The sequence below is a fragment of the Sciurus vulgaris genome (assembly GCF_902686455.1).
Source record: "Sciurus vulgaris genome assembly, chromosome: 2".
NCBI lineage: Eukaryota > Metazoa > Chordata > Mammalia > Rodentia > Sciuridae > Sciurus > Sciurus vulgaris.
Genome location: NC_136462.1, coordinates 13,027,065 through 13,053,970, shown reverse-complemented (window position 1 = coordinate 13,053,970; position 26,906 = coordinate 13,027,065). Strand labels below are relative to the sequence as shown.

At 41.1% G+C, this 26,906-nt stretch overlaps 2 protein-coding genes across 3 annotated transcripts; one reads left to right on the top strand and one right to left on the bottom strand.

Moving 5' to 3' along the window:
- Positions 1-7,888: 7,888 nt before the first annotated feature.
- GON7 (GON7 subunit of KEOPS complex) lies at positions 7,889-26,794 on the bottom strand (the record flags this gene model as incomplete). Of its 2 annotated transcripts, none has more annotated exons than XM_079127646.1 (2): positions 7,889-11,025; positions 26,593-26,794. In XM_079127646.1, the coding sequence occupies 2 exons, from the start codon at positions 26,792-26,794 to the stop codon at positions 11,003-11,005; spliced, it is 225 nt and encodes a 74-aa protein (XP_078983772.1). In that variant the 3' UTR covers positions 7,889-11,002. The 2 variants fall into 2 exon arrangements, with proteins under 2 accessions (XP_078983772.1, XP_078983771.1); XM_079127645.1 differs by lacking the exon at positions 7,889-11,025 and adding an exon at positions 23,823-24,760.
- On the top strand, positions 11,175-13,337 carry LYSET (lysosomal enzyme trafficking factor). The gene is made up of 2 exons (XM_079127644.1): positions 11,175-12,087; positions 12,523-13,337. The coding sequence occupies exons 1-2, from the start codon at positions 11,990-11,992 to the stop codon at positions 12,932-12,934; spliced, it is 510 nt and encodes a 169-aa protein (XP_078983770.1). The 5' UTR covers positions 11,175-11,989; the 3' UTR covers positions 12,935-13,337.
- Positions 26,795-26,906: the final 112 nt, after the last annotated feature.

The following is a 26,906-nucleotide window of genomic DNA, read 5'->3' as shown; positions in this document are numbered from 1 at the left end:
AGTCAAGGACTAAAACAAGCATAAACCTACGAGAACGAGAAGCGGGTAGATGGACTGCTGAGGAGAGATGAGAACATGCTTTTGGAAGGTGGACAACTATCGAAGGAACAGTCCCTGCAGAGTGTGCCACTAATTAGATGCAAATCCCCTCTCAGAACACCCCAAAGACTCAGGCCAGTAGCAGGCATAGTCACACTGTGGGACTAAAACCAGAGAACACAGCTATCAGATCTAAGCTCTAGCCCCTGTGAAGGCTACCTTACTTGCAGAAGGGTCTTTGCAGCCGTGTAGAGGATTTTGAAATGAAGAGGTTATCCTGGGTTATCCAGATGGGCCCTCAGTAAGCAATGACAAGTGTCCTAACAGGAGGCAGAAGGGCATCTAACACAGAGTCGTGTGAAGATGGGGCAGAGAGATTTGAAGAGGGTGATCTTGAAGATCAGACTGATGTGACCACAAGCTGGCAGCCTCGAGCTGGAGGAGGCAGGGGACGGACAGTCCCCGACGCCCCCACAGGGAGCACAGCTTTGCAGGCACTTTGATTGTGGAGCAGTGAACTTTGGATTTCTGATCTCCAGAATGCTGAGAGGGTAACTTTCTGTCATTTGGAGCCATCGAGTTTATGGCACTTTGTTACAGTAGCCACGAGAACTAATTCAGGTGTGAGGAGCACCAAGACCCCCAGAGCCCTGTTCGTGCCTGGGACCCCACCCTGTCAGGAGGTAAAACAGTGGTTCTCCAGACAAACTGGACTGGGACCAGAGATGCCCCTGACACGGGGTGCCCAGGCAGAGTGGGGCATGGGCGAGGCTGTTAACTGGGGGCCCGCATTCCAAACTGGGGAGACCGTGGCTTGTTTCTGGCTCTGGACTATAATCTGGCTCCCGAAACAGAAATGGTCAGCCTCACATTCCTCATGCAGATTAAAGGATCATTCCCCAGGGTGACAGAACAGTCTGGTAGAAAAGATCTCCAGCTGCTGAAATTTAGGGTTCTCCAACCAAAAGGCTGGCCTGCTATCCTGTCATCCTATTCTAAACTCCGGTGCCACCCACCAAAACAGTGCTTACAAACAACTACTTGGGGCCCCACTTGGAGGTAAGAAAGACAGCTAAGGAGCCTCACAGTTGAGAAGCCATTACATGCTCCTCAGACTCATTTGAAAAAATTTCCAACGTGAAAAAGAGGATGAAACAGAAAAAAGACACTGGGACGCAGGTCTGCCCACAGATGGGTCATAATGGGGAGTTTTGCTCAAGTGTGGGGCTCCAGACAGCTGTTCCAGTTGTCTGCTGAGAGATGGATCTGTTTGGAAAAAATGACCATGTAGACATATGTTTATATGCATAGAAATCTAAAATATAAACAAAAACCCTGGAATACATATCCTAAGAGTGACAACAAAGGAAAATCACCGCTGAGTCAGGCTGCATTTTCCAGGTAGACCCATGACCTGTTCCACACGCCCTTCTCGCCACATGACCCAAGTGGGACGGGCGGCTCTTCCCTTGCATCTGTGTAGTGGAGGGTGGTTATGGCCGCCCACCAGTACCAATAAGTGGAGCAGAAAGAATGCTGTGGGACTTCTGGGCCTGGACCACTGAAAAGAAACAGCTTCTGCCCGGCTCCTGGAACCCCACTATGTTGGGAGGAAGCCCAGCCACCTGGAAAGGCCTGGCAGACAAAATCCTGGGTTCAGGCAGACAGCACTCTCAAACTGACCCCACCTCAGTGATCAGAGAGTGAGTGATGAGCCCGATGAGATTCCAGAGGATTCCAGCCGAGACCTTAGCCATCAGGCACAGACAAGTCATCTCTAAGCCTGTCTCAATGTCTGACCCAGAGAAATCATGGGAGATAATAATGATTATTGTTTGAAGAAATAAGTTTTGAGGTAGGCAGGTAATAGAAAATGGGCAATACAACCAAGAAATAAGGACAAAAAAGTTGTTGAATTTGAATAATAAAACAAGTAATGAGTACTAGGAAAGCCAAGCTACAACTTGAAAACCAAAATTCAGCAGAAATGAAGGAACTGAGATCCAGATTGACCTCGATGGACCTGGTCACATGCCCACCTCTGAATCCATTGCCACAGCCAGAAAGAATGGGGCTCACAGATTAGTGTAGGCCTAGTTATCTGTCACCCTGAACTATGACCAAATCATTGGGAGAGAATCCTCAAACAAAAACTGGAGTTGTTACTGGAAGAAAGCAAGTGTCCAGCAGACTTCCCGGAGGATGTGTACCTTCCTCTAGAGACTCTGGACTCAGTTAAACTCCATGGGGATCAGTCACTCAGAGAAAAGGCCATGGTCTTTGCATCTTTTATTTAAAACACTAGCTGGGCCATTGTCTAGGTCTAGGATGAGTCCCTGCCAGCTGGCGAGGCCTCCCTCAGTCACTCTCAGCCGAGAAGCCACTCAACCCTGGCTTTACTTAATACATGGTTACTAATAAAATAAGAGAATGAGGCTGCTGTTTTGTAATTTCCCTCTCATGTTTAAAAAAATTTTTTTGTAGTTGTAGATGGACAGAATGCCTTCAATTTATTTGTTTATTTTTATATGGTGCTAAGGATTGAACCCTGTGCCTGGCACATGGTAGGCAAGCGTTCTGCCACTGAACTACAGCCCACGTCCTCTTTCTTGTTTTATTTTGCGTATTTATTCAACAATCTGTAAACATTACACAAAAAGGAAGTGTTTATTCACTGGAGAAAAGCAGAAAAATAATGAAAAGAGGAAAGGCTAAAATTTCCCATAATTCGCCTCCTAAAGATAACTACTGCTAACATTTTGGTGTCTGGTCTTCCAGACACATGTTTATATGTATTTTCTAATACAAAAAAAGAGACTGTCCCCAAAATACTACTGCATTCTGCTTTATTCATCCAACAGGTTATAAACCTATTTAAACATCAAAAAGTATCCTTCTATTAGTTTATACCATATAAAAATTACCAAAATTCAGCTGGTTTTGGCCTGCAAACCCAGAAAATGCACATGCTTCACCTCAATATAAGTTTTTAAATGGTGACAGAGCTCAGTCTTTTGGATGCTGCATCATTTATTCAACTATCACTTAGGATTGGGCATTTACGTAGTTTCTCCTTTTTATATAATTACAAAAATATTATACTGAAAAACTCTCATAGCTCATTCTTTTAAAAAATTATTTTACGTTTTTGAGACAAGGTCTCATTAAGTCACCCAGGCTGGAACGTTAGATGAAAGGAATGCACACTTAAAGTTCTTGTTGCAAATTGTGGTATCTAAGAGGCCAGAGGCTGGTGCTTCAAAGTAAATCTTTCCACTCAGCAGGAGATCTGAGGGTGTCAAGAGCCTGTGCTTTTGCTGCTTCTCCTAAAAAGGGCCCCGGGAAGTGGGGGGTGACTTGCCTAGACCCAGAAGTGAGATCAGAGGAAATCAGGGAAAGTGAGAAGCAGCTGGGCATTTCCTGCTGGGAGTAGATAGATTTAGGAGGTAATTATGCCCATAATCTTAAAAAGGCAAACATAACGCTGACTGCAAAACCTAAGCCAGACTGTTGCAGCCTTCAGAATGAGCAGAGAATAGTCCTGTGCTTATGACTGTGGCATATGAAAGAGATCAGTGACAAAGAATATAACGGGGGATTTCTTTTCTTCTTCTTCTTCTTTTTCTTTCTTCTTCTTCTTCTTCTTTTTTAACCTCTTAACCTGATTCTAATTGAGGAATATTGTCATTTATAGGCGAAATAAAATAAAATAGACCACTAGCTAGACCATGCTCCCATGGTCTAGATCACAGAAACAGAAGAGCAGCTGTTAAACCACTGTTGTTTGCAGTCACCAGTTTGGGCTCACTCCCCGTGATGCAATGATGACAGCTACTAAGTGTGTACTTACTATGTTCAGGTACCAGCACTCATTGTGTATTTCATTTAATCCTCCCAATGACCCTGAGTAAGTGCTGTTATTATCCCTGTGTTCATTTGAGGAAACTGAGGCCCGGAAGAGTTCATAAACTGACCCAAGGTCACAGGAAATGATGAAGCTGGAATCTAAGCTAAGGCCCTCTGGCACCAGAGCCCATGCTCACAGATTTAAAAATAGCTGCCTGGCCTGGGTTTGTGGCTCAGTGGCAGAGCACTTGCCTAGCATGCACTAGGCCCTGGGGTCCAACATCACCACCACAAAATTAAAAAAAATAAAGTTGCTCATATTTCACTTCACCTATGTCTAAACTAATCAATTTACTACTCTCTCTACCAGGGCTGGGGAGAAGCTGGGCTTCCCTGAGCTTCAAGGTTCTGTAAAGTGGGTAAACCAATCTTAGTTACAAAGAAGGAAGAGGGTTAATGGTTGCTGGGTGGCAGCCAACAAAGTTGTCTCTTGCAGCATAAGCTGGGTTGTACCATTGTTTGGAAGGAGACAGCAAGGTGTGGTGATAGATAGGCATTTAGGATACAGTCCTAAACGGGTTCACTGAGGGTTCTATCCATTGACCACTGTGAAGCGTTGCCAGCCTGGCTCAGAGCCAAGATAGGCTCTGAGGCCATTTAGCAAAGGTTACGGTTCTGATTCTGGAATTGTCACCACATAGGAGTCTGAGGAGGTCCCCAGGAGAAAGAGGGGGACCTAAACTCAGCCACAGAAAGGAATTTCAGGATACCTCAAAAGAGGCACAGGAAGAGACTTATTTAGAAAAGCAAGGGGATATACTTGGGGAAGCCAGTAGTACAGCAGGGGACACACCCAGGGAGCACTGCAGGTGCTCAAGTGAGACCCCCTTCGGCATCTCAGGCTCTTTTACTTGTAAACAGCATGTGCATATGGGAGTGGTATCAGTCTGGGGGGCGGGCTCCTCTTAGTAAGGAGCACAGAATGGTCAGGATCCCCGGGTTGACGTTATGTAGTCAACAGGTAACAAATGGAATGTTATCATAGAACCTATCATAGGTCTCTAGCAATATTTCCCCCTTGGTTTTTAACTTTTGGGGGTACTGTGGATTGAACCCAGGGACCCTTTACCACTGAGCTGCACCCCTAACCTTTTTTATTTTGAGACAGGGTCTTGCTAAGTTTCTGAGGCTAGTTTTGAACTTGTGTTCCTCCTGCCTCAGGCTCCCAAGTGGCTGGGGTTACAGGCATGTACCACCATGCCTGGCATTCCTTGGTTTTATTTAGTCTAAAGAAAATACTGGGTGTAAGCTAGCAAAGTATGTGGGCATTAATTAATCGGACTCATACTCCAAGATTCAAGGGCCTTTTAAGAATCTGTCTGGAGGAAAACAGGCCGGGGGTGTAAAGGTGAGCATGTTCATGGAGCTTCCTAAGTTTATAAAGTCAGCTGCCTTTGCCTTCCCTGTTGGTTGCCTTTTTCACTATCCTTATTTCTTTTATCCTACCTCAGGAATAGACAGATCCTGGTATCTTTCTAGCTGTGCGATTCTGCACAAACCAATTTATCTACTCAAGTGTCTGTTTCCTTATTTAAAATTAGGAATAGTAATGTATCCACAAGGGTTACAGTCAGAATTAAATAACACGTTAAACATTTAGCATCATGATGGATATAGAAGAAGAATTTAACAAGGGACAGCTTTTATTGTTACTATATAAAATATACTAGAGTATTAACTAGTTAAGAAATATTACCTTCTAAGTCTGAATCACCATATTGGACTTAAATGGCATATAACCTTCCTCCAAATCAAGCGGAACAGAGAATTGAGTTATGGAGTTGAAACACACACTCATCAAGATAGCCTGGTATTTAGAAACACATGTTAAGTGACAAATATTAAGCACATTAAGAACATAGAGTCTGCCTATAAAGTTATTCAAATAAGGACATTCAGAAAAATCCTTTGAGTCACAGAGTTTTAGAACTAAAAGGGACCAGGGATTTTGTAGGTAAATAAGCTGAGGTCCTAGAGAGGCTTAAGGGCCTTTCCTTGGTTAGAGAACAAGACAAATGCAGGCTCAGATTTGGGTTCAAGTTCGGGCACTGCCGCCACCTACCTACCTGTGCATCCTTAAGCAAGCCATTTACCTTTTCTGTACCTCACTGGCTCACCTGCAAAATTCTATTCTTTCAGGCCTTAGTCTTCTGACTCCCAGCCCACCTGGGAGTCCTACAGTGGTAACTTACAGGCCTACTCTATATTGAATTGATAATTATTAAATACAATGTTTTAAATAATTTATTTGATATACTCACAATTAACATGGTAACCCCTTGTGTGCAAAAGAAAGTCAACAACTATCAAAGTAGAGTTGGATTGCCTAGCAGCAGAGGCAGAAGCAGCATATGAGAAAACCACAATGGTTAAATCACTCTTTGAACTCAAATTTCATTTTAAAACAAGACACTTTCAGAAACAGATCTGGTTCCCAATGTCATTAGTAAAGTGGAATCAGGATGTTCTCTCCTGTATAGACTGGGAAATCAGTTCATTTGCCAAGTCGTTTTCTCTGACAAGCTAACTAAAAAATTCCAAAAGTGTCATGGACCTAGAGAGGAAATCCTTGTGATGGATTGACTACTTAAACATTTTTCCACATAAAGGCTTGAAAAACTTTCCAGCCTTGGAAGTGACTCTTGGTAGGTCGGATGCCTTTTGCCCTAGAATCCTTTTTCTAGTCTAGTGCCTGGCTAGGGCCGCACTGAGCGCTCACCGCCACCTAGTGGCGCTTAGGTGAATAACAGTTAGGTAGGGAGGGGCTCCAGTGACTCACTCCCTAAGGACTTATTTCATGGTATTTGCATGTTCGTTCCTAAGTATGTTTCTACATATGTACTTCACTGAATATTCTACTTTAGAATAACTGTGGGCTTACTGAAAAGTTACAAATATAGTAAACGTATTCCTGTGTACTCCACCTACATTCCCCTGCCTTTAATATCTTAGATTACCATGGTACATTTCTCACCTCCGAGCACTGATACACTACCAGTAATTATACTCCTGACTATATTTGGATTTCATCTTTCCACTGGTGTCCTTTATCTGTTCCAAGATCCTTTCCAGTATGCCACCTTACATGTACTTACCATGTCTCCTTAGTCTCTGATTTGAGAAAATCTCTTTCTCTAATGATCCTGGCAGTTTTGTAAAGTACTGGTCAGATATTTTACAGAACACAGAGTAGCACAGTGGTGAAATACCCTTGTCATCACATTGTATCAGGGATTCATGGCATCACTGATGATAAATCAGGATCACCTGGCCACGCTGGTATTTGCCAGGTTTCTCTACTGAATTGTGGTTTTTCTCTTTATTCCTTAGAAGCAAGTCACAAAATTGAGCCCTTATTTAAGGGGGAAAAGGAATGAAATTCACCTTCTAAAGTGGGGAATAACCATGTAAGTTATTTGAAATTCTTCTGTGAGGAAGGTTTGTCTGTTCTCCCACTTATCTATTCAATCTATGTTTACATCAGCATAAATGCATGGAGATTTGTTATACTCTGGGTCATAACTCAATACTATGCAATTTATTCTGCAACTCAAATTGTAGTTGTCACTACTGGTAGCTTTTCAGGCTGTTCGTGTGGCCTTTGACCTGCTATCTTCCTTTTGTTTCTTGGAGCATTTCCTTTGCATATTTTTCACTAAAAAGAAACAAAAAAAATGTTTATGAAAGAAAAGGAAATCACACAGTATTTTAATGCTACTTGTGTCTTTGAAACAGTTAAAAGAATGTACACATTTTTATTATTTCATGAAACACAGTTAAAAGAATACACATTTTTATCATTTCATGATTTTATAAATGAAACTGCCATTACTATTATTTTAAGTGCTGGAGAGTATAGTTCAGGGGTAGACTGTTTGCTTAGCATACTCAAAGCCTTGGATTTGATCCTCAGCACTGCAAAGAAGAAAAAAGTTTTTTCTCATCTGTAATCTAGAGGAATTAATAGTGTTTTTGGCAGACTTCTATGAAGACTTAACAGGGCAACAGAGAATAAAGATCAAGGACTCTGGAAATAGTCTGGCCCTGCCACTGATTAGCTGTGATGCCCTGAACAAGTTACTTAAATTCTCTGTGCCTCAGGGTCCTCTATAAAATGGGGGTGGCAGGGAGGACTTAGCTTGTTGTAGGACCAAATGTGTTCAATGGTGCTGTTTGGCCAATGGCAGGTGCTCAACATCAGCTATTATTATTGATCTCGAATGAACTTCCAGGGCAGGGGTTATACTCTAAGTTACATAATCTAGTGTCCTGAGCTCAGTGGCACACATATGGTAGAGGTGAAGCACTTACTAACCCTGTGTTCATGCTCATGGTATGTTCATCAGCAAACACAGCTAGTACCACTTACCACTACTAAGGTGCCAAATGAGTGACCTGTGTGAGAGAGCCAGGCACATTCAAACCACTATACAAATATAAACAAAAACAGAACTACAACTATTAATTATCCAGAGTTCATATCCCACCTAAGTTAGCATCCTACATAAGGGAACTTATGGGAACTTTTGTTGTGATTGAGTAAAGTATTCCTCTCTAATGCACATGAGAGGTGCATGTGTGAAGTGTGGACAACATCTGCCCTGCTTCCTTTGTAAGGCTATGGGGTACAGACACTCTTAGCATTGCTTTTTGCTTGGCAGTGGAAAGAATTTGGGTCTTGTAGCAAGACAGAATAGAAGTCTGGCCCAGTCACTTACTAGTTGTTTCACCTCAAGCAAGCTTTTCTTCCTTTCTGTGTTCATTCCCACAGTGCAAAACTGAGTTTCCCTATGTTGCAGGATTTGAATGTGTGATGTGTGTGGTGCTCAGGATTAAAGGTAGGGTCTCACGCATGCCAGGTAAGCACTCTATCACTGAGTTCTAGCCCCAGGCCCACACTGAAGGATTTTTAAAAAGATTACGAGAAAATAAATGGAAAAACTTTTAGTCCAGTCTGCTGTGCAAAGGCATGCTGCATTCATTTCTTTCCTTTCTCCCTCCAAATTCAGTACACTGAAGTCTCTGGATCTATACTTGTCTTATGTATGTAGTCTTGTTTCATTCCACTGTTGTAGGGTGTTAGTATATTACTCTGGCAATCTCACTTAGAAAATGATTTCATACCCTACCCACCGGGCACCAAGGGGAAAGAGTCCAAAGAACTAAGAGTCCAAAGAACTAAGTCTGTGGTTTTCAGATTCATACTTTAGGAACAGTTGGTTCACATGAAATCTCTTTTAGAACCTTAATGTAAAGAAAAAAGATTAAAGACATTTTATTAGCATTCCTTTATGTTGTCACACCTATACTTTCATTACAAACATGAAAACAATATTCAGAACAAGTGATGCTTTGGTGACACATATCAGAAATCTAGAGTTAAAGATAGCTGTTGCAGGCTTATTGACCTCAGCATTCAGTTCTGCCTTTTGCTTGCTTACACAGAATCAATAATTTATGGTTTGCACAGAAAATACATATCTTAACCACAGATCTTTATTAAGAGGTGCTTAATCATCCTCCTTTATAATGCAGGGCAATACACACACCTAAAAACTACTGATGACACAACATGATCACATGTGACATGCTACACTTGCTCCTGCTACCAAACAAGCAGAACTCTCAGTGAGACCTGGTTTGCATACGTATCTGAGCCTTGCCTGTCTCTCAGTGCTGCAAGATAGATCTTTTGTATGAATTTATATGATTAAAAAAAATCCACAGGGGTAACACATTTAAGAGACATTGAAAAGGCACAGAAATGACAAACGGTTTACAGAGGACAAAAATGAGTCACGTGGCAGGCAAGGTGAGGATTGGTTAGTGTCTATCACTGGAGTACATGGATTCATCTACCTCCATGCTCTGCTCGGTGCCAGACATCTGTGGTTTCCAGAGATTCAGGTGAAATGCTCTTCTAATTCCACCTGGAGAAAGGCTGCCTCCTCCTCAGCTGCCTCCTTATCCTTTATCAGTGCCAGTAACTGCAGTAAGCCTGGAGCTGGACCATCCTTCGGCAGATCAAACTGTCTTCGAACTGCTCTGCTAATTGCCCCTGATATGATTTGGTCTAGGCGGGCCTGATTCACATCGCCTTCCCTTATTGCTCCTCTCCGTACCAGTTTCTGTAACAAAGGCTCTAGCCTTAGTACATAAGCAGACAACTTTTCTTCATCCTTCTGATAAGTGTTTAGATATTTGACTTGCAACTCCCTAGGATTATCAGTAACTCCAAATACTGTCTCAAGAGCCTGCAGGCACTCAGGGACCTTAACTAAAGGATTATTTATCTTGAGGATATGAATAATATCAAATGCTGGGCCCCGAAGGCTCTCTATCAATCGCCTTCTCTTTTCTGCATCAGACACCTGCCATGTCTTCATCATCTGAGTAGTATGAAACATCCAAGGTCCAAATTCTTCTTCCCCTGGCTCTGGAGGATCCCTGCCTGAGAACAGTCTCAATTTTTTATAATTTAGGTATTGCAGGGCAGGCTGAAGAGCCTCATCTAATGCCTGTGTCAACATAGCCGCCTGCATTTCAGGGATCATGCCCCGGTCTAGGTCTAAGGGGCTATTTCCACACCCAAGAGCTCTGGTCAACTCACCCACTGTCATACCCTCTCCTTCTAAAAACTCATTTAATTTCCTTAAAAATTCATTATCCGGTTCTGGCGGCTTAAAGATCACTCTCCAGACACCCCCTCTCCCAGGTATCTCCTTAGGAACCAGATCATGACTTGTCTCCTCAGTAAGACCTATTAAAGCTACGTTCCTGTTTTCATCCCTTCTGAACATCCTCCCAAGCAGTCTGTATTCCCCCAAAGGAGCCAGACCTGCCCGCAGAGCCTCCTCGATTTCTGCCACACCACAGGTCTGCGGAATGCCTGCAATCAGCAGCGCTTTCCGAGGGTTCATATCCATCCCCCTGCACCAGTCTTCTAAAAGCCTCAGGGCCATAGTGCCCAGAATCAGATTTAAGTTCAAATTCTTCCGGAGAGCGGATGCCCGCCTCAATTCACTGCAATCCTGCGCAGTACCCGCTGCAGGTCTTGTCAACGTGCCGAGGCCCAGCAGCCTGCGGGGACAGGAGCCAGATCAGTTAGGGGTGTCTGCATCTGGGGCGCACGAACAGGTCTCCGCGAGCCCACCGCTGCGCTCTGCTGCAAGCAGACCCTCACCTCCCGCCTAGCCCGTGAAGCGGCTCGCCAATCCACCTGCCCTCACCGTCATCTACCGCGCCGCCTGCGCCGCCTGCAGGAGGCTCCGGTGCGAGGCCCTCTCCAGATCAGGAGCAGGAGTGCGGGCGTGCTCGGCTCTGAAGGACGCTCGGGAGGTCGCCGGCAGTGGATGCTGAGCCGCCCGATCTCTGCCCTGCCCCCCGTGGCGAGGAGGGACGGGGCGTTCAGTTGTGACCGCGGCACGGGGCACACGGGGCACAAGGCGCGGAGCGCGCGAGGCGCCAGACCAGACCGCAGCCCACCTACGCCGACCGAGAGGCTGGGGTCGCGGTGTCAGCCCAGGCCCAGCTGCGGCTGTCCGGTGCGCGCTCTGGGAGGTAGTGCGGCGGGCGGAGGCGCCCTGACATCAGGAAGGCGGGCCTGGCGGGGCGGGGCGGGGCGCGCGCGCTTCCGGCCCAAGCCGGAAGCCCCGACTGCGGCGGCATCCGGGACGGCGGGCGGGAGGGCCACTCGGGACAGGAAGGTGAGAGCCGGGACCTGCTCAGCTTTGCAGGCTGTCTCGGACGGCGGCCGCCGCTGGGCGCCGGGCTCTCGGCGCTGCAGGGCGGCGAGGCCCGGCCTGGCGCAGCCCGAGAGCGTAGGCGAGCGAGCGCTGCAGGGGGCGGGGCCGGCGCCAGGGAGGCCCCAGTGGCCCGGGAGCCTCCCGGCCGGGCGACCAGACCGGCTCTGCCCGCGGCGACAGGGGCCGCGCTGCCGCGTGACCGCCTGTAATCACGCTGTACTTAATCACTATTAGCTTGTGCTCCAGGCTGGCGGCGCTCACCTTTCTCCCCGAGCTGGGTGACCCAGGGGATTTCTTTTATGGTGGCTTGTTCTGAAATGCCAAAGCCACCCGATTATTCAGAACTGAGTGACTCTTTAACGCTTGCCGTGGGAACAGGAAGATTTTCGGGACCACTGTAAGTGTTTAAGAGTTACTGTCTTAACTTGGGGGCTCCGACGTTGGCATAATCTGCAGAACCCAATGTTCAGATTTTAAGTAATACAGTTAAGCCTGAAAGCATTTCAACTGTAGAAATGTCCTGTAGGAAATTAGCTTAATTCCAGGTTCTGAAGTGAAAGTGTACAGGACCTATTTAAACAGATGTAGTTATTTATGTATTCTGTGGGATTCGCATAAAAAGCATAAGTTAATATATATTGAAACCAATGTTCTTTACTTGCTCAAACTACTACATACAACAGCCACCTGTAAGTTATTCACATTTCTTAAGTTTATTTTGGATGTTAGTGGTGTATTTTAGAACTCTGGGAAATAAAGCAAATACATTGAAATAATTGTCATAGAAGCATTACTAAACCCTAACTGTATTTTTTCATTTTTTACTTTGAAGGCACAGAGCATGGAGAATGATGAACTTCCGTCAGCGGATGGGGTGGATCGGAGTGGGACTGTATCTGTTAGCAAGTGCAGCAGCATTTTACTATGTTTTTGAAATCAATGAAACTTATAACAGGCTGGCTTTGGAGCACATTCAGCAGCACCCTGAGGAGCCCGGCGAAGGAACCACATGGACACACTCCTTGAAAGCTCGGTTACTCTCCCTGCCTTTTTGGTTGTGGACAATTATTTTTCTGATACCTTACTTACAGATGTTTTTGTTCCTTTATTCTTGTACAAGAGCCGACCCCAAAACCGTGGGCTACTGTATCATCCCCATATGCTTGGCAGTTATTTGCAATCGCCACCAAGCATTTGTCAAGGCTTCTAATCAGATCAGCAGACTACAACTGATTGACACATAAAATCAGTCACTGGTTATTCTTATCAAACTGCCAGTACTATATGGAGTCTGATCACAAGACTGCAGTTTCTTCACAGATCTCAGGAAGTTGTGGTGGGACAGAGGCTTTTTAAAAAAATGTGACTAAGGGACTATCTTTATCTGAATAATAATGACTTTTTAGGTAAAGCCTGAGACATAGTACTACAAAATCATGTTGATGACTTCAGGTTTTACAAGTAAAATTGTGTCTTGTTATTTGTATTCTTTAGAAACTTGAATAAGTACCTGAACTCATTTCTATTCTACTGTGCAACATAGTGATTCAGAAATTTTTCCTTGGGGAAAAAAATGAATATGAACATTTCCATTGTGTTAAGTGTAAAAAGGTCCAAACATGCTCATAAAATTTAAGTTTTATACAATTACATGGCTTGCTTTAAGATTCTTCAAACTCAACACACTAATCCATCCTTCTGTAGATAAGCCAAATGTTTATGCTTGCATGCTTTCAGTTAGAGGAACTGGTATAAAATTACTGAGGTAATGGCTATGGTTTATTATTAATTTTTGTGCTGGGGATCGAACCCAGGGCCTTACACTTTCCAACCACACACACTGCTACTGGACTACATCCCCAGCTATGATGGCTGTCTTAATAAGCAGAATTTTTTCTGGATAATGGCTGGTTAAATCATTATTAATGCTACTGGTTTAAAAAAATCTTGGGCTGAATATGGTTGGTGCATATCTGTAATCCCAGCAACTCAGGAGGCTGAGACAGGAGGATCACAAGTTCCAGGCCAGCCCCAGCAACTTAGAGAGGCCCTAAGCAACTTAGTGAGATCCCCATCTAAAAATTAAAAATTAAAAAAAGAAAAGAAGGCTGGGGATGTGGTTCAGTGGTAAAGCAACTCTGGATTCAATCCCCAATACCAAAATAGGAGTAGGAGTAGGAGTAGGAGTAGTAGTAATATCTACCTGGGAAGAGACTGAAAGTCTAGAAATAACTTGCAGATGTGAATAGGTGAAGGCACTTTAATTCAGTCCTTCAGACATGATGCCCTTCTAAAGACTACTATGCTGTCATCATCATTTTTTCTGCCCATGGCAACTGCATGAAGGTGTGATCCTTGTACCTCCTGTCCTCTGCATTTATAATAACTTGTGTCAGGTACCAATACAAATAACTAAAGAAATCACAAGTACAAGATTTTTTTCTTTTCTGGGTGAGAATGGATATGTAGTTATGTTAATGCCAGGAAATATTTTATACTTCTTTAGCAAAAATCATAGCCTTTTTTTGGTGCTTACTCTCAAGATCTGCTTAAAGAGCTTTTCATGAATTAACTCATATATTACAACCCCTTTGAAATGGCAGTTGTTTTCTAGGTTTTACTGATGGGAAAACTGAGGAAGAGGAGTTAAGTAACTTGCCAAAGCCAGGCATTCTGATGCCTTGGTGCCTAACCACTGAGCTTTTCACAAATGACAAGTGTTTGTAGTACTGGGTACTGTTTGCCCAGTCATGTGAATGGAAAGAGCAATAATAGTGAGAAGAGTCCCCCCCTCCCCCCTCAATTTGTATGAACTACTGAAAATAAAGTTTCCTGGTAATCTCACCTTTATGCCACATTTGAGCCACAAGGAAGGTTGAGCGTTCCTCAGCAAATTTTACCTAAAAAGCATGTACCTTTGTAACTCAAAAGCAGCAGAATCTCCCTTACCACCTCTAGAGGTCTAGATACTGATGTCTTTTGACATAATACACTCAAATCCAAACAATTAGCAGTTTAAAATACCTATTTTTCTCTGAGGATTAGATAATCAAAGTCTTGTACCATTTCTTTTTGCAATACTGGGGATTGAACATTTGCATCCTTTGAGTACTTATTATGCGTGCTGCAGGCACTGTCGTTTTACATGAATTCTTCACTTATAATCTTATGAGGCAAATATTGCATTGGTACTAGTACTATTCACAGAAGAGGAAATTTGTCACACATAGGAATCAATAATCTGTCCATGGTCACACAGCAAGTGGAAGAGCCAGGATTTGAACTCAGCATGTCTGCATATCTCCAGCTTTGTAATCATTCCATTTGCTTCTCAAAAAAGGAAAATCAGAAGTTTCTTGCTTTATTAGTCTTGATGCAGTGATAGTTTGGAAATAACTTTAGAAAATTATTTCAATTGCTTTTTGTCTTATAAATGCTTAGTGTACTGCCACTTGTGAAAAGGTGATTCCTTTTTATTGAAGTAGATTTTATCTAGTTCTGGAATTTTGAGCTTTGGTAAGTTAATAATCTGTTTTGTTTCAAGATCATATTGCCTTGATCATAAGAATATGAATTAATAGTAAGATTAGTGTAGTATTTCCAAATATAATTACAAATTTCCAGATTACAGGGTTAATCTGCTTTTATTACTCAAGAATGATTTGTCCAAAATCTAGATTACACCTTGTTTTTTATGGCTACTTTCAAAGCATCTTTTGGTAGGGTGAAAAGGAAGAGACGATTGAGGAAGAGGCTGAAATTGATGGATAGATGTGTATAATAGATTATCTTTTATTTCATATTCACATCACAATATGAAAAGCAGTGAATACAGGATTATGTAGTGAGTTGGATGGTAAATATATTAGGTGCTTCAGGGATTTAGGGAAGGGACAGATATCCTAGGATCCGTAACTTCTAAATATTTGTTTACAAATATTCATTTCATGTCATTTCATTTGCAACTACATCTGAGATGAAATAATCCTGTTGAGTGTTTTTCACTGAAATGTCATATTTTTTCCAAAAGTCTAATTGCAGAAATATGTAATTCATGGTGCTTTAGTCAACATTTAAATTTTCTGGTTTTAAAAATGACTTTAAAGTTAAAAAAAAAATTCCCTAAAGTTTAGAATCTGGTTCTATTTCAGAACCTTCACAATTAAGCTTTTCTTTAGGGAAGTGGAATCATGAGGTCAAGTGCTCACATGAGAGTGACTGCACCCATAAAATAACCAAACCAATGTGTGTTCATCATGAGTAATTAAATCTTCTTGATGGACTTAACCATTCTTATCTCTAAATTTACCACAATATCTAATGACTCATTTTTTGCATCAAATATTTGCTATCACCTGATAAATTCTCTAGTGTATAAAGTTTCCATACAATTTTGGACCATGATTGGAAATCATCATGCATTAGTATTTGTTTTAGTTTAAGGCAGTGAAAAAGTATTAAGATTTGGCTGTACTTTAGAAGTACCCAGGGAAATAAAAATAAAAGCAAAATCCCTCATATACCACCACCAGGGTCCCTTGCTAACTAATTATATCCACCTTTGCAGACGGGCTCCAGCCAATCCTGTTTTTAAAACCTTTCAAATGTTTCTATTTGGGTTGAGAATCACTGGTCCAGTGTGTTTATATAAGCATTTACTGAAGATTCAGCAGTCAGGAGAGCTTTGCTTGTCTTTGGAACAACTGCAGCAAACATTCTGAAGGAAGTTCACCCCAGCCATTCTAATTACAAATCTTTAAGAGTTGTCTGCACTTTCTAATTTCAAATTCTCTCCGGTTTGTCCAGAATATGCGTCTATCAGGCTTTTGCTTCCCACTACCAAAACTGCTCTCCTGTCAAGAGATCACCACTTATGCTAACTCCAAAGGTCAAGTCTTAGTTCTCAAATCATTTATCAGCAGTTTTCAGATACTGTGTTCTTGAGATAACTTTCTTCATTTGGTTTCTGAACCAGCAGAACTTTAGTTGTGATGGATATGTTCTTTGTGCTATTCAAATCAGTAGCTGCTAGCTAGATGAAAGAAGCCCTTGCAATGTGGCTAATATGACTGAGGAACTCAATTTTAAATTTTATGTTCATTTACATAGTCATATGTGGCAAGTAGCTACCATGTATTAAATGGTTCAGTTGTAGGAACTTTTGAACAATTCTTCCTCATGGCTGCTTCTGACTTCTTTGCCGGTTCCTTCTAATGCTGGTGTGTCCCAGTTCTCTTTTCTATACTTACTCCTTTGGTCATTTCATTCAGGCTAATGGCTTTAAATAACTCCAATTTATGTCACTATTTTGGATCTTTTGAACTCCAGACTTGACATCCAACTGCCTACTTGCTATGTTTACTAAGGAGTATTACTAGGCACATGAAATTTAACCTATCCAAGACTAAGGTGCTAATGTCTACCCACCCAAATCTGCTCAAGTCCCCTATGACTCTACATTATCAATCCAATATGCGGATGGAGCATTTTAAAATGTTATCTATAAAAAGTTATTTGAATAAAAGCCAACGTTCTAACTTTACGTGACATACAATGGCCCCACCCCATCTTAGACCTTTATTTTCTGCTACTCTTTTCTGCACCTGGCTTTATTCCCGTTACACTGATCTGTCTTTCCTTTTTTTTTCTTTTGTACTGGGAATTGAACCCGGGGTGCTTTACCACTGAGCTATCCCCAGACCATTTTATTTTTTATTTCACGACAGGGTCTCACAAGGTTTGTTAAGGCTGTCCTCAAACTTGCCATCCACTGCCTCAGTCTCTGGAGTAGCTGGGATTACAGGTGTATGCCACTTTGCCCAATCGTACTGGTCTTCTTGATGATTCTTGAACATACCAGAAAACTATTGAGCCAGGGCCTCTGCACTTAAGTGTATCTTCTGCCTGGTGCTCAACCATAGCCTGCTGTATCACTTTCAAACCTCTGCTCAAGTGTCTCCCTAGTAAGGCTGCCTCTGATTACTCTATTTAAAATTCAATATTCTCTATTCTTTTGTAGTCTCTATTCTTCTCCACAGCACTTCTCCTCACATGCTATGTTGCATATTTTGTCAGAATCTAAAATCCCTGAAGGTTGAGATTTTTATCCATTCACTGCTGTGGGCCCTATTGCTAGAACAGTGCTGGCACATAGTAGGTGCTTGGTGTGTACTTACTTAATATACACTTCTCTTGCTAGACTGTAAAAGTTTAGCTCGCCCTCCAGAGGGAATAAAGGTTAAATGTTACTATCTACTATTAAATGCATAGTAAACCTGGCACATGTTCTAATTTACTTATTAGGCAAAGGTTTCAGAATGTAGTGATATATTCTCTTCCAAGCCAAAATTTGTTTTTTTGTGGTACTAGGGACTGAAGCCAGGGGTATACCCGAGCCCTTTTTAAAAATGTTTTGAGACAGGGAGGGTCTCCCTAAGTTGCCCAGACTGGCCCTGAACTTGCAGTCCTCCTGCCTTGGCCTTTTGAGTCAATGGTATTATAGGCATATGTCACCAAGCCCAGCCCAAGGCCAACCTTTAAAACAGCTCTCAATTTATTTCTTGTTAATAGGCCTTGTGATATTTGTTGTCTTGCAATTTTCCTTACACTGAGAAAAACACATTCAGAAACAAGATTTTAAGTAGTGGTTAGAGCACTTAGTTAATTCCCCTTAAAAATGAAAGTAACATGTTTCCTAAGCCATCTAACAACCAAGTACAATCACTCTTAGAGCTACAGCACACAATTAGTACCTAGGTGTTCAAGGCAATTCCTTGGACCTATAAAGCACTCATAAACTACTACTATCCTCACAAGAATCAGAGTAAATTTTTTTTAAATAAATTTTTTAGTTGTAGGTGGACAAGATACCTTTTTTTTTTTTAATTAATGTGGTGCTGAGGATTGAATTCAGGGCCTCATGCACACTAGTGTGCTACCACTGAGCCACAACCCCAGCCCCAAAGTAAATTTCTATTTAAAACTATAACCCAATGGTCTAGTAGTGTTTCTACGTGAGCTGCTACTTTTTAAAAGGTTTAAATGATGCTTATACTAGCATTCACTGTTTCCCTGGCCACTTCTTTAAATAGGGCGAATTCTGATCCCAAAGGTCACCTGAGAACTGGAATAGTTACAATAACACTGTGAAATTCATTTCATACTTTGAAAATAATGCACTGGTTACAGGATAGTACATTCAAGGTTAAAGCTAGACATACAAACCACTTCTAAAAACACCTTCCCCCTTCTCTTATGTTCCCCTACCTTATATTTAACCTAGCTTTCTTAACCTCTAGAAGCTGCCTTCTATTTCCTCTTCTGATAAAATACTTGCATGGAAAATGTGTTTTATTTGGGTATGTGTGTGGGGGGCAGGGGTTGCTTTTTATGTGAAGCTATATTTTTTGCCCTGAATTTACACAACAGTATTAAACTGTTAATGTAGCTGATCTGCCCTTATTAAGTTCAAAGCATGAGTTTTTAAAGTTAAAAGTTATTAGTCGGGTATGGTGTCACACATCTGTAATCTCAGAAATCTGGGGAGGTGGAAGCAGGAGTATTACAAGTTGGAGGCCAGCCTGGCCAGTTTAGCAAGACCCTGTGTCAAAATAAAAGGGCTTGGGATAGAGGACTTCTGAGTTCATCCCCAGTACTGCACCCAACCAAAAAAAAGAAAAAGTTTCACAATTTCCCCCCCATATTTTAAAAGGCATAAAATGAAAAATATCCCTCTCTCCCTTAATTCCTATGCTCTCCTCCCAGCGGCAGTTGGATTATACCTTTTCAGACATAGGATGTCTAGCCTGTTTTCTAACAGTTTAGCATTCTGCAGATTTCTGTTTCTTCCTAGTTTTCATTTAACAGAGATTGAGCCTTAACAGCACACAGAGCAACCTATACCTTGGTCTTCAAAAAAATATATATATATATGCATATATTAGTATACGTTATATATGAGTATATAATATATAACATATAATATATATCAGCTGTCAATGAACCTTTTTTTAAATTTATATGTGGTGCTGAGAATTGAACCCAGTGCCTCACACATGCTAGGCAGGCACTCCACCACTGAGCCACAACCCCAGCTCCCTTGGTCTTTTTAATGGCTGCACAATATGTATTGTTGTATTAACATTTCTCCATTTTTGTTGAACTGGTCTTCTGCTGACTAACGTTAATTATCAACTTGACTTTCAAAGAGCTTATACCAATCTACAATCTCACCACTCTTTTTCATCCCTAGTTCTTTTTTAATGGTTTTTATTTTGAGACAGGGCTAAGTCCTTAGAATCTCCCTAAATTGCTGAGGTTGGTCTTGAACTTGTGATCCCCTTGTCTCAGTATTCTTAGTCACCAGGATTACAGGTATGTGCCACCATGCCACTCTCCCCACACACTTTCTAGCTCAACACTGCATAAGAATTTATCTTTCAGTCTCAGAAGTGAAAAATGGTATTACACTGTAGTTTTTTCATTTCTTTGAAATGATACATTTTTTCACTTAAAATCCATGTATTTTTTTTTTCCTGTGTCCATTTCCTTTGCCTATTTCTGCTGTTTTTATGACACAGGTACATGAGAGAGATAATACATAAAGGAATTCGTTCTTAAGTCATTTGCACTTAAAATGCGAAACACTTTTCTCCACTTTACTCTTTATATTCTCACCTTATTTACAGTGTTCGTGAATCTTATATAATAATATTTACTTTTCTTTAATGATTTCTGGATTTTTAAAATCTTAGGAAACCTTCCTCATTCTGAAACCATAAAAGCCATTAAGTTATTTTCTATTATTTATTTATTTATTTATTTGCGGTACTGGGGATCGAACACAGGGCCTTGTGTTTGCAAGGCAAGCACTGTACCAGCTGAGCTGTCTCCCCAGCCCTCTTCTATTACTTTTATGGACTTAATTTTTATACAAAAAATCTTGAATTTACGTGAACTTTATTTTGTTTTCTGTAGTACTGGGGATTGAACTAGGGCGCTGGAACACTGTGCTACATCTCTACCTTTTTATTTTTTATTGAGACAGGGTCTTGCTAACTTGCCCAGGCTGGCCTTGAATTTTTGATCCTCCTGTCTCAGCCTCCCCAGTTGCTGGGATTATAAGTAACCCCCATAACTGGCCTGAAGCTTATATTCTAAGGAGAAAAAAAACCAAGCAAACAATTTATTCACAAAACTAACCAATCTGTTTCTTTTCTTTTCTTACTTGTTAAGCAAGTTTTTGCCAGGCACAGCGACCATGCCTACAATCCCTGGGACTCAGTGGTAGAGCACCCCTGGGTTCAATCCCCAGTACTGTCAAAAAAAAAACAAAACAAAAAAAAGTTTTGTTATAACCATTCCCCAATTTCTCCAACAGAGAATTTTACATCCTACTCTAATAATTACATCCAAGAAAAAAACACCACAAAATGATTGTACTGCAATTAATTTCTCAAAATGTGTTAATATTTTTAAAGTTGTAGATAGACAAAGTACCTTTATTTACTTTTTTTATGCGGTGCTGAAGATCCAACCCAGTGCCTCACATGTGCTCTAACACTGAGCTACAGCCCCAGTCCTCAAAACATGTTAATTTTATCTGTAACAATCACCAGTCCTGATACAGTTGTGAGCTTTGCAGTGTTCAACAACCACACACAATTAAATTCAAAACAGGAATTACTTGTAAACATTTTATAACAGCACAGTGGCTAAAAACTGAATTAAAAGCTTAGATTGGGGATGGGGATGTATCTCAGTGGTAGGGTGCATATCTAGCATGTATGAGGACCTGGGTTCTATCCCCGGTTCTGCCAAAAACAAAAACAAAAACAAAAGCTTATGTCTTTTATAAACCTTAATGCAATATATTATATTTAAGGACTAATAAAGATCAGTAGAATAAAAGTGAGCAATGGAGAGGGAGGAGAATGAAGTTGACCAAACTATGCTATGAACAATGTATGAATATATCACAATGCACTCTAATTTTATATGTATAATACATAAGATGTACCAATTTATTTTTTATGGTACCAGGGATTGAACCCAGGGGCACTTAAACACTGAGCCATATCCCTAGCCCTTTTGATTTGAGACAGGGTCTCACTAAGTTGCTTAGGCCCTTGCTAAGTTGTTGAGGTTTAGCTTTGAACTTGTGATCCTCCTGCCTCATCCTCCCAAGCCACTGGGATTATAGTATACATGACCACACCCAGCTAATGTGCCAATTTAAAAAAAATAAATAGAAGGAACACTAATAGAGAAAGAGGAAGAGGATCAGGGGGAGAAAAGAGGTGGGAGAAACAGTAAGTACAGGGGATTAAAATGGAGCTAATTGGGGCTGGGGAGATAGCTCAGTCGGTAGAGTGCTTGCCATGTAAACACAAGGCCCTGGGTTCAATCCCCAGCACCCAAAAAAAGGGAGCTAACTATGTTATATCCATTTATGAACATCAAAATGAACACCACTATTATGTATGACTATAATGCATTTAACTTAAAAAAAAGTGATAAAAACAATTCTACTGACAAAATAGTTATGTCTTTAATAGGCTAAATAGGAACTAGATAAAAGTACTATATAACAAATAGAACCAAAGACACCTTCAAATGAAAACATAAACTATATGTCCTTTACCAGTTCAGGCCCTTAGCTGGGCATGGTGGTACATTGCTGTAATCTCAGCAAGTCTGGATACTGAAGCAGGAGGAATTGCAAGTTCAAGGTCAAACTGGTTAACTTAGCAAAACCATGTCTCAAAATGATAAATAGAAAAGGGTGTGAGAGAGCCACTGGATTTAATCCCCAGTACTGATAGATGAATACATTAAAAAGTTCAGTCCTTCCCAAATAAAAGTAAAAAAGGTTCTCTGGAGATGTTTAAACTGAAAACTGAAACCTAAAAGATAAGAAAAGCTAAAGGGATAAAGGAAGTCATAGCCCAGGGGACAGGGGATGGACTAATATACTTTTCTACTTTTTCTCTACGTTTTTCCCCTAAAGTAAACTTTTCTTCCCAGGTGATTTAAGACAGGGGAAGGGGGTTGTCTTAATTTTGTAATCCTATCTATAGCCAAGCAACCACAACCTATTTATAAGAGAGAAGTTTCCTGGCTATAGAATTCTCCCTAAAATAAATATTGCTTAAGCACTTGCTTTTTGAAAGAGCCTCTTGCAAACACTCCATGTTTCACAATTTAGAAAATTATCTAAGTATAGTGTCAAGTATTTTCAGGGAGAACTAGAGGGTCATCTTCCCAATACAAAAGTAAAATTGGAGTTGTTCTGCTTGCCTCTGGCTAAAGTTTGTACCATTAGAAGGCAACAGATTAGAAAATTAGGCAGGGCATTTTTTCCTATACTGGTCCTTTAAACGTCTTTTTGGTCAAACCTGTGGCTCACTTATGAAGAAGTGTTAGAATTAGAGTCAGTATTAAAACTAAGTAAAAGATCAAAACTATAATCCAGAACTTTAAAACACTGGATCACAGCACAAATACTGTTTTGAAATTTCTTCATAAACATTAAACAAAGAAGGAAACAAGTTCAGAAGCAAAGTTCAGCTTAATTTAATCATATAATACCAACTATGTAGGTTTTTTCTTTAAGGATTGTAGATGGTAGTATTATAATAAATCACAGTTGAATATTAGAAACGTTATAAACTAAACAAGATAATTTCTGACCATTTATAGTGGCACTGTTTGGATTACAGAAGAATACTTAGTGGAAGGCTGATGTTCCAAGTAAAATATTTTAAGGATATGAAAAGTGTGTAAATTGAGTGTTTTTAATAACATGTACTGTTAAGCTCTAGATTTCAGAATATGTAACTGGGAAAGTACAATGATAATATCATGTAATTATCTGATAATAAAAGTGATTCGTGAAAGTTAATATTTTATCATTTAAAAAAATCTAACCAGCTGTGGACCAGCTCTGCCAATGGTAAACTCTGTAAACTGAGGCAAATAACTAACTTGAGATTCAGTTTATCTCTGAAATAAGCAATATAATTTGTAAGGTTACTTCCAACTCTAAAATTCTATGACTATTTTTATTTCATTAGATGCATGCTACTTGGTTTCTTTGCATTTTAGCTATCTAAAGTAATCAGGAAAGATGGATGGTAAATTAAAAATGCCTTTATTCCACTGATAAGCAGAAACACACACACACAAATATTTTAGGAATATATATTTTTAAATGTTTCAACAGTTCTTTGTTAAGTAAAACCAAAGTATGGCTACAAGTGGAGAGGAAATAGCTAAATTACAGTCAACAAAGCTGGTTTACTTAGGTCTCATTTGTACTTATACATATACCAAATTATGGCACAAAAACATCCCCCCATCTTGTATCTCAAGTTCCCAGATAAGTCAGAAGATTAATTCACCCTGTGAGGGATCATCTCTGGATGTCTATGTAAAGGCTATATAGATGTGAATTCAACATTTCCTTGGCGTCACTCTCAAGGTCTTCCTTTCTCTTCAGTATTTCTATTTCCTTATTTTCCTTCTACTTACAAAGAATTGACATTCCAACATTTAATAGCCAATTTCTGCCATCAGTTCTTTTAGTTCTTTGAAATATTGTTGCCTATGATTCATGACATGTTCTTTATATAACAGAATCTAAGAGGTGTAGACATCCCACAATTTAAATTCAGTAGCTATTTTAAAAACAAAACAATGATGAAAATTCAGTTGCCAAGTTGGAGGATTTTATACGTTCTTAAGTATTCTGTTTCATTTCTATGGCTTGAAATTTCTCACTCAAGAAAACAGACTTCATTCCTAAACATTTATTGTATCTTTCTCTGCTAGAAACAGAAGCAACTTCTCTCTCTGACAATTCTGTCACAGGGGAACAAATTAAGTGCTTTCTCAAAATGGAGCATAAGTCTTCCTTAATATCAGTGTATCATAACTAGGATGTAGCAGCAGTCTTTTAAATTTCATAAGTTATAGCTAAGAAGGCAGTTTTGGCCGTTTTGCAGATGGTCCATCTGAGTTAGTTCTTTTATCAATGTTATTTTCATCTTCTGCATCATCTTCATCATCACCTTTTAAAATAAATATTTGTTGTATGACATGTTCAGTGGGTTGAAAGAACTATAGATAGCTAAATGGTTGAAATGAGACCATTTCACTTTAGGGATCAATAAAACCACACTTTTTTAGATTTTAAAGACTTCAGGAATTTTAATACTTAAAAACCTTTTTTTTTTTTTTTTAAGCATTTTCTTTTTTGGAACTATAATTCCTTTTAACATAAAATTAGATTTTTTTTTTTTTTTTTTTTTTAAAGAGTCAGAGTCTCACTGAGTTGCTTAGAGTCTTGCTAACTTGCCGAGGCTGGCTTTGAACTCAAAATTCTGCCTCAGCCTCCGGAGCCACAGGGATTACAGGCATGCACTACCACACCTAACTGACTCTTTTAAAGTGTGGTTTCAAGATATTTACTTGCTTGTGCAACTATCATCACTAATTCTGGAATATTTTCATCACCCCCAAAAGGAACTCTATATTCATAAGCAGTCACTTTTCATTCCACTCAGCCCTTGAAACTACTAATCTGCTTTCTCTATGGATTTTCCTACTCTGAACATTTCATACAAAGGAAATCATGTAGTGTCTGTTTTCAAAATTCATTCCTGTTGTAGCATGTATCAATCCTTCAACTCTTTTTATTACCAAATAATCACATTTTGCTTCTGCACTAATCAGTTCAGGGATATCTGTGTTGTTTCCACTTTTTAGCTATTACGAATAATGCTGCTATGAATCTGTGTAAGTTTTTGTTTAAACATTATTCCAGTTTTATTGGAAGGACTAGCAATGTAACTACTGGTTCACATAAACTTTTAAGTTTTTTTTAAATATTTTTTTCAGTTGTCAATGGACCTTTATTTCTTCATATGCAGTGCTGAGAATCGAACCCAGTGCCTTACACATGCTAAGGCAAGCGCTCTACCACTGAGCTATAACCTTGGCCCCAACTTTTTAAGTTTTTGAGGAACTGCCATACTGATATAGGTGGAGACATCATTTATTTCCACCAACAATGTACAAGTTCTCCAACTTCTTCACATACTAGACACTTTTTATTGCTCTTTTTAACAGTCAGCCTTCAGATCATCAAGATGGAAACAAAATGGAAAGGAAAAGTGCAGTTTAAGCTCTTCTACGAGAGGAGTCAGTATCTGTCTCGTTCTCAGTTTGTTTTTTAACTCAGGGTAGTCAATAATGCGCTGACCTGTTTCTGTATTCTCATTCAAGGTTTTTTTTTTTTTAACTGACAGAGTTAAACGTTTATGGTTCTACTTTCAAAACGGCACCTACAGAACTGGGATATGGAAAACGAGTTTCTGGGGGTGAAGACTTGTTACACTGAAATCTGTCCCACTTTTCGGAACCGGTTCCTACTGTTCTAACGCGTCTGTGACTTCGCACCCGGTCAACTCCTCTTTCTTCTCCAACACCCAGCTCGAAAGTCTCGGCCACTCTAGGGAGGCTCGTTGGGGCTCTCGGCTGGCAGCAGAGAGAGGGTGCCAGAATCACGAGGTCTCACTCTTCACCGAGCCTGCCTCAGTGGGATGCCTGCCTCATCCCACTGACTCCCAGGGGCAGCAACTAAGTCGTGTTCCCCTCATCCTTGCTCGGGCCTCAGCCCAGACCTACTCTGACGCGGAGCAGTGTATACATCAAAGTCGGGAAAACGCTTGGGTGGAAACAGCGTGGATGCACCGGGCAGTGCGTGCCCGCAATTTTTAGGAGCAACTTTCCCCCCCGAGGCTCACTTTCCGCAACCCCGCCACCGACAGGGCGGCCCCCGCCGACGTTCCTGGGTCCCCGCCCCGCCCTCCTGCGGCTCCAGCACCTTCTCAGAGCTCACCGTCCAACGCCTCGTCTCGGGCCACGCGGCCCTGCGCTTCCGGCTGTGCCAGGGGACCGAAGAAGTCGGAAACCAGCTCCTTCATTTGGGTCACGCCCGACAGCAGGTTCTGAAGAGAGTCGGCGTCTCCCGACCCGTCACAGAATACCCGCAGCCGCTCCTGCTCTCCGTCGGGTCCGACGTACTCTCCTGAAAGCTCCATGACGACCGCTTAGCTTTAAGAACGCGCCACGGAAAAGCGCTGCCCGGAAGCGGAAACCAGCCCGCGGCCGGCGCGGGCGGGAGAAGCCAGAGGAATGACTTCCGTTTGTCTG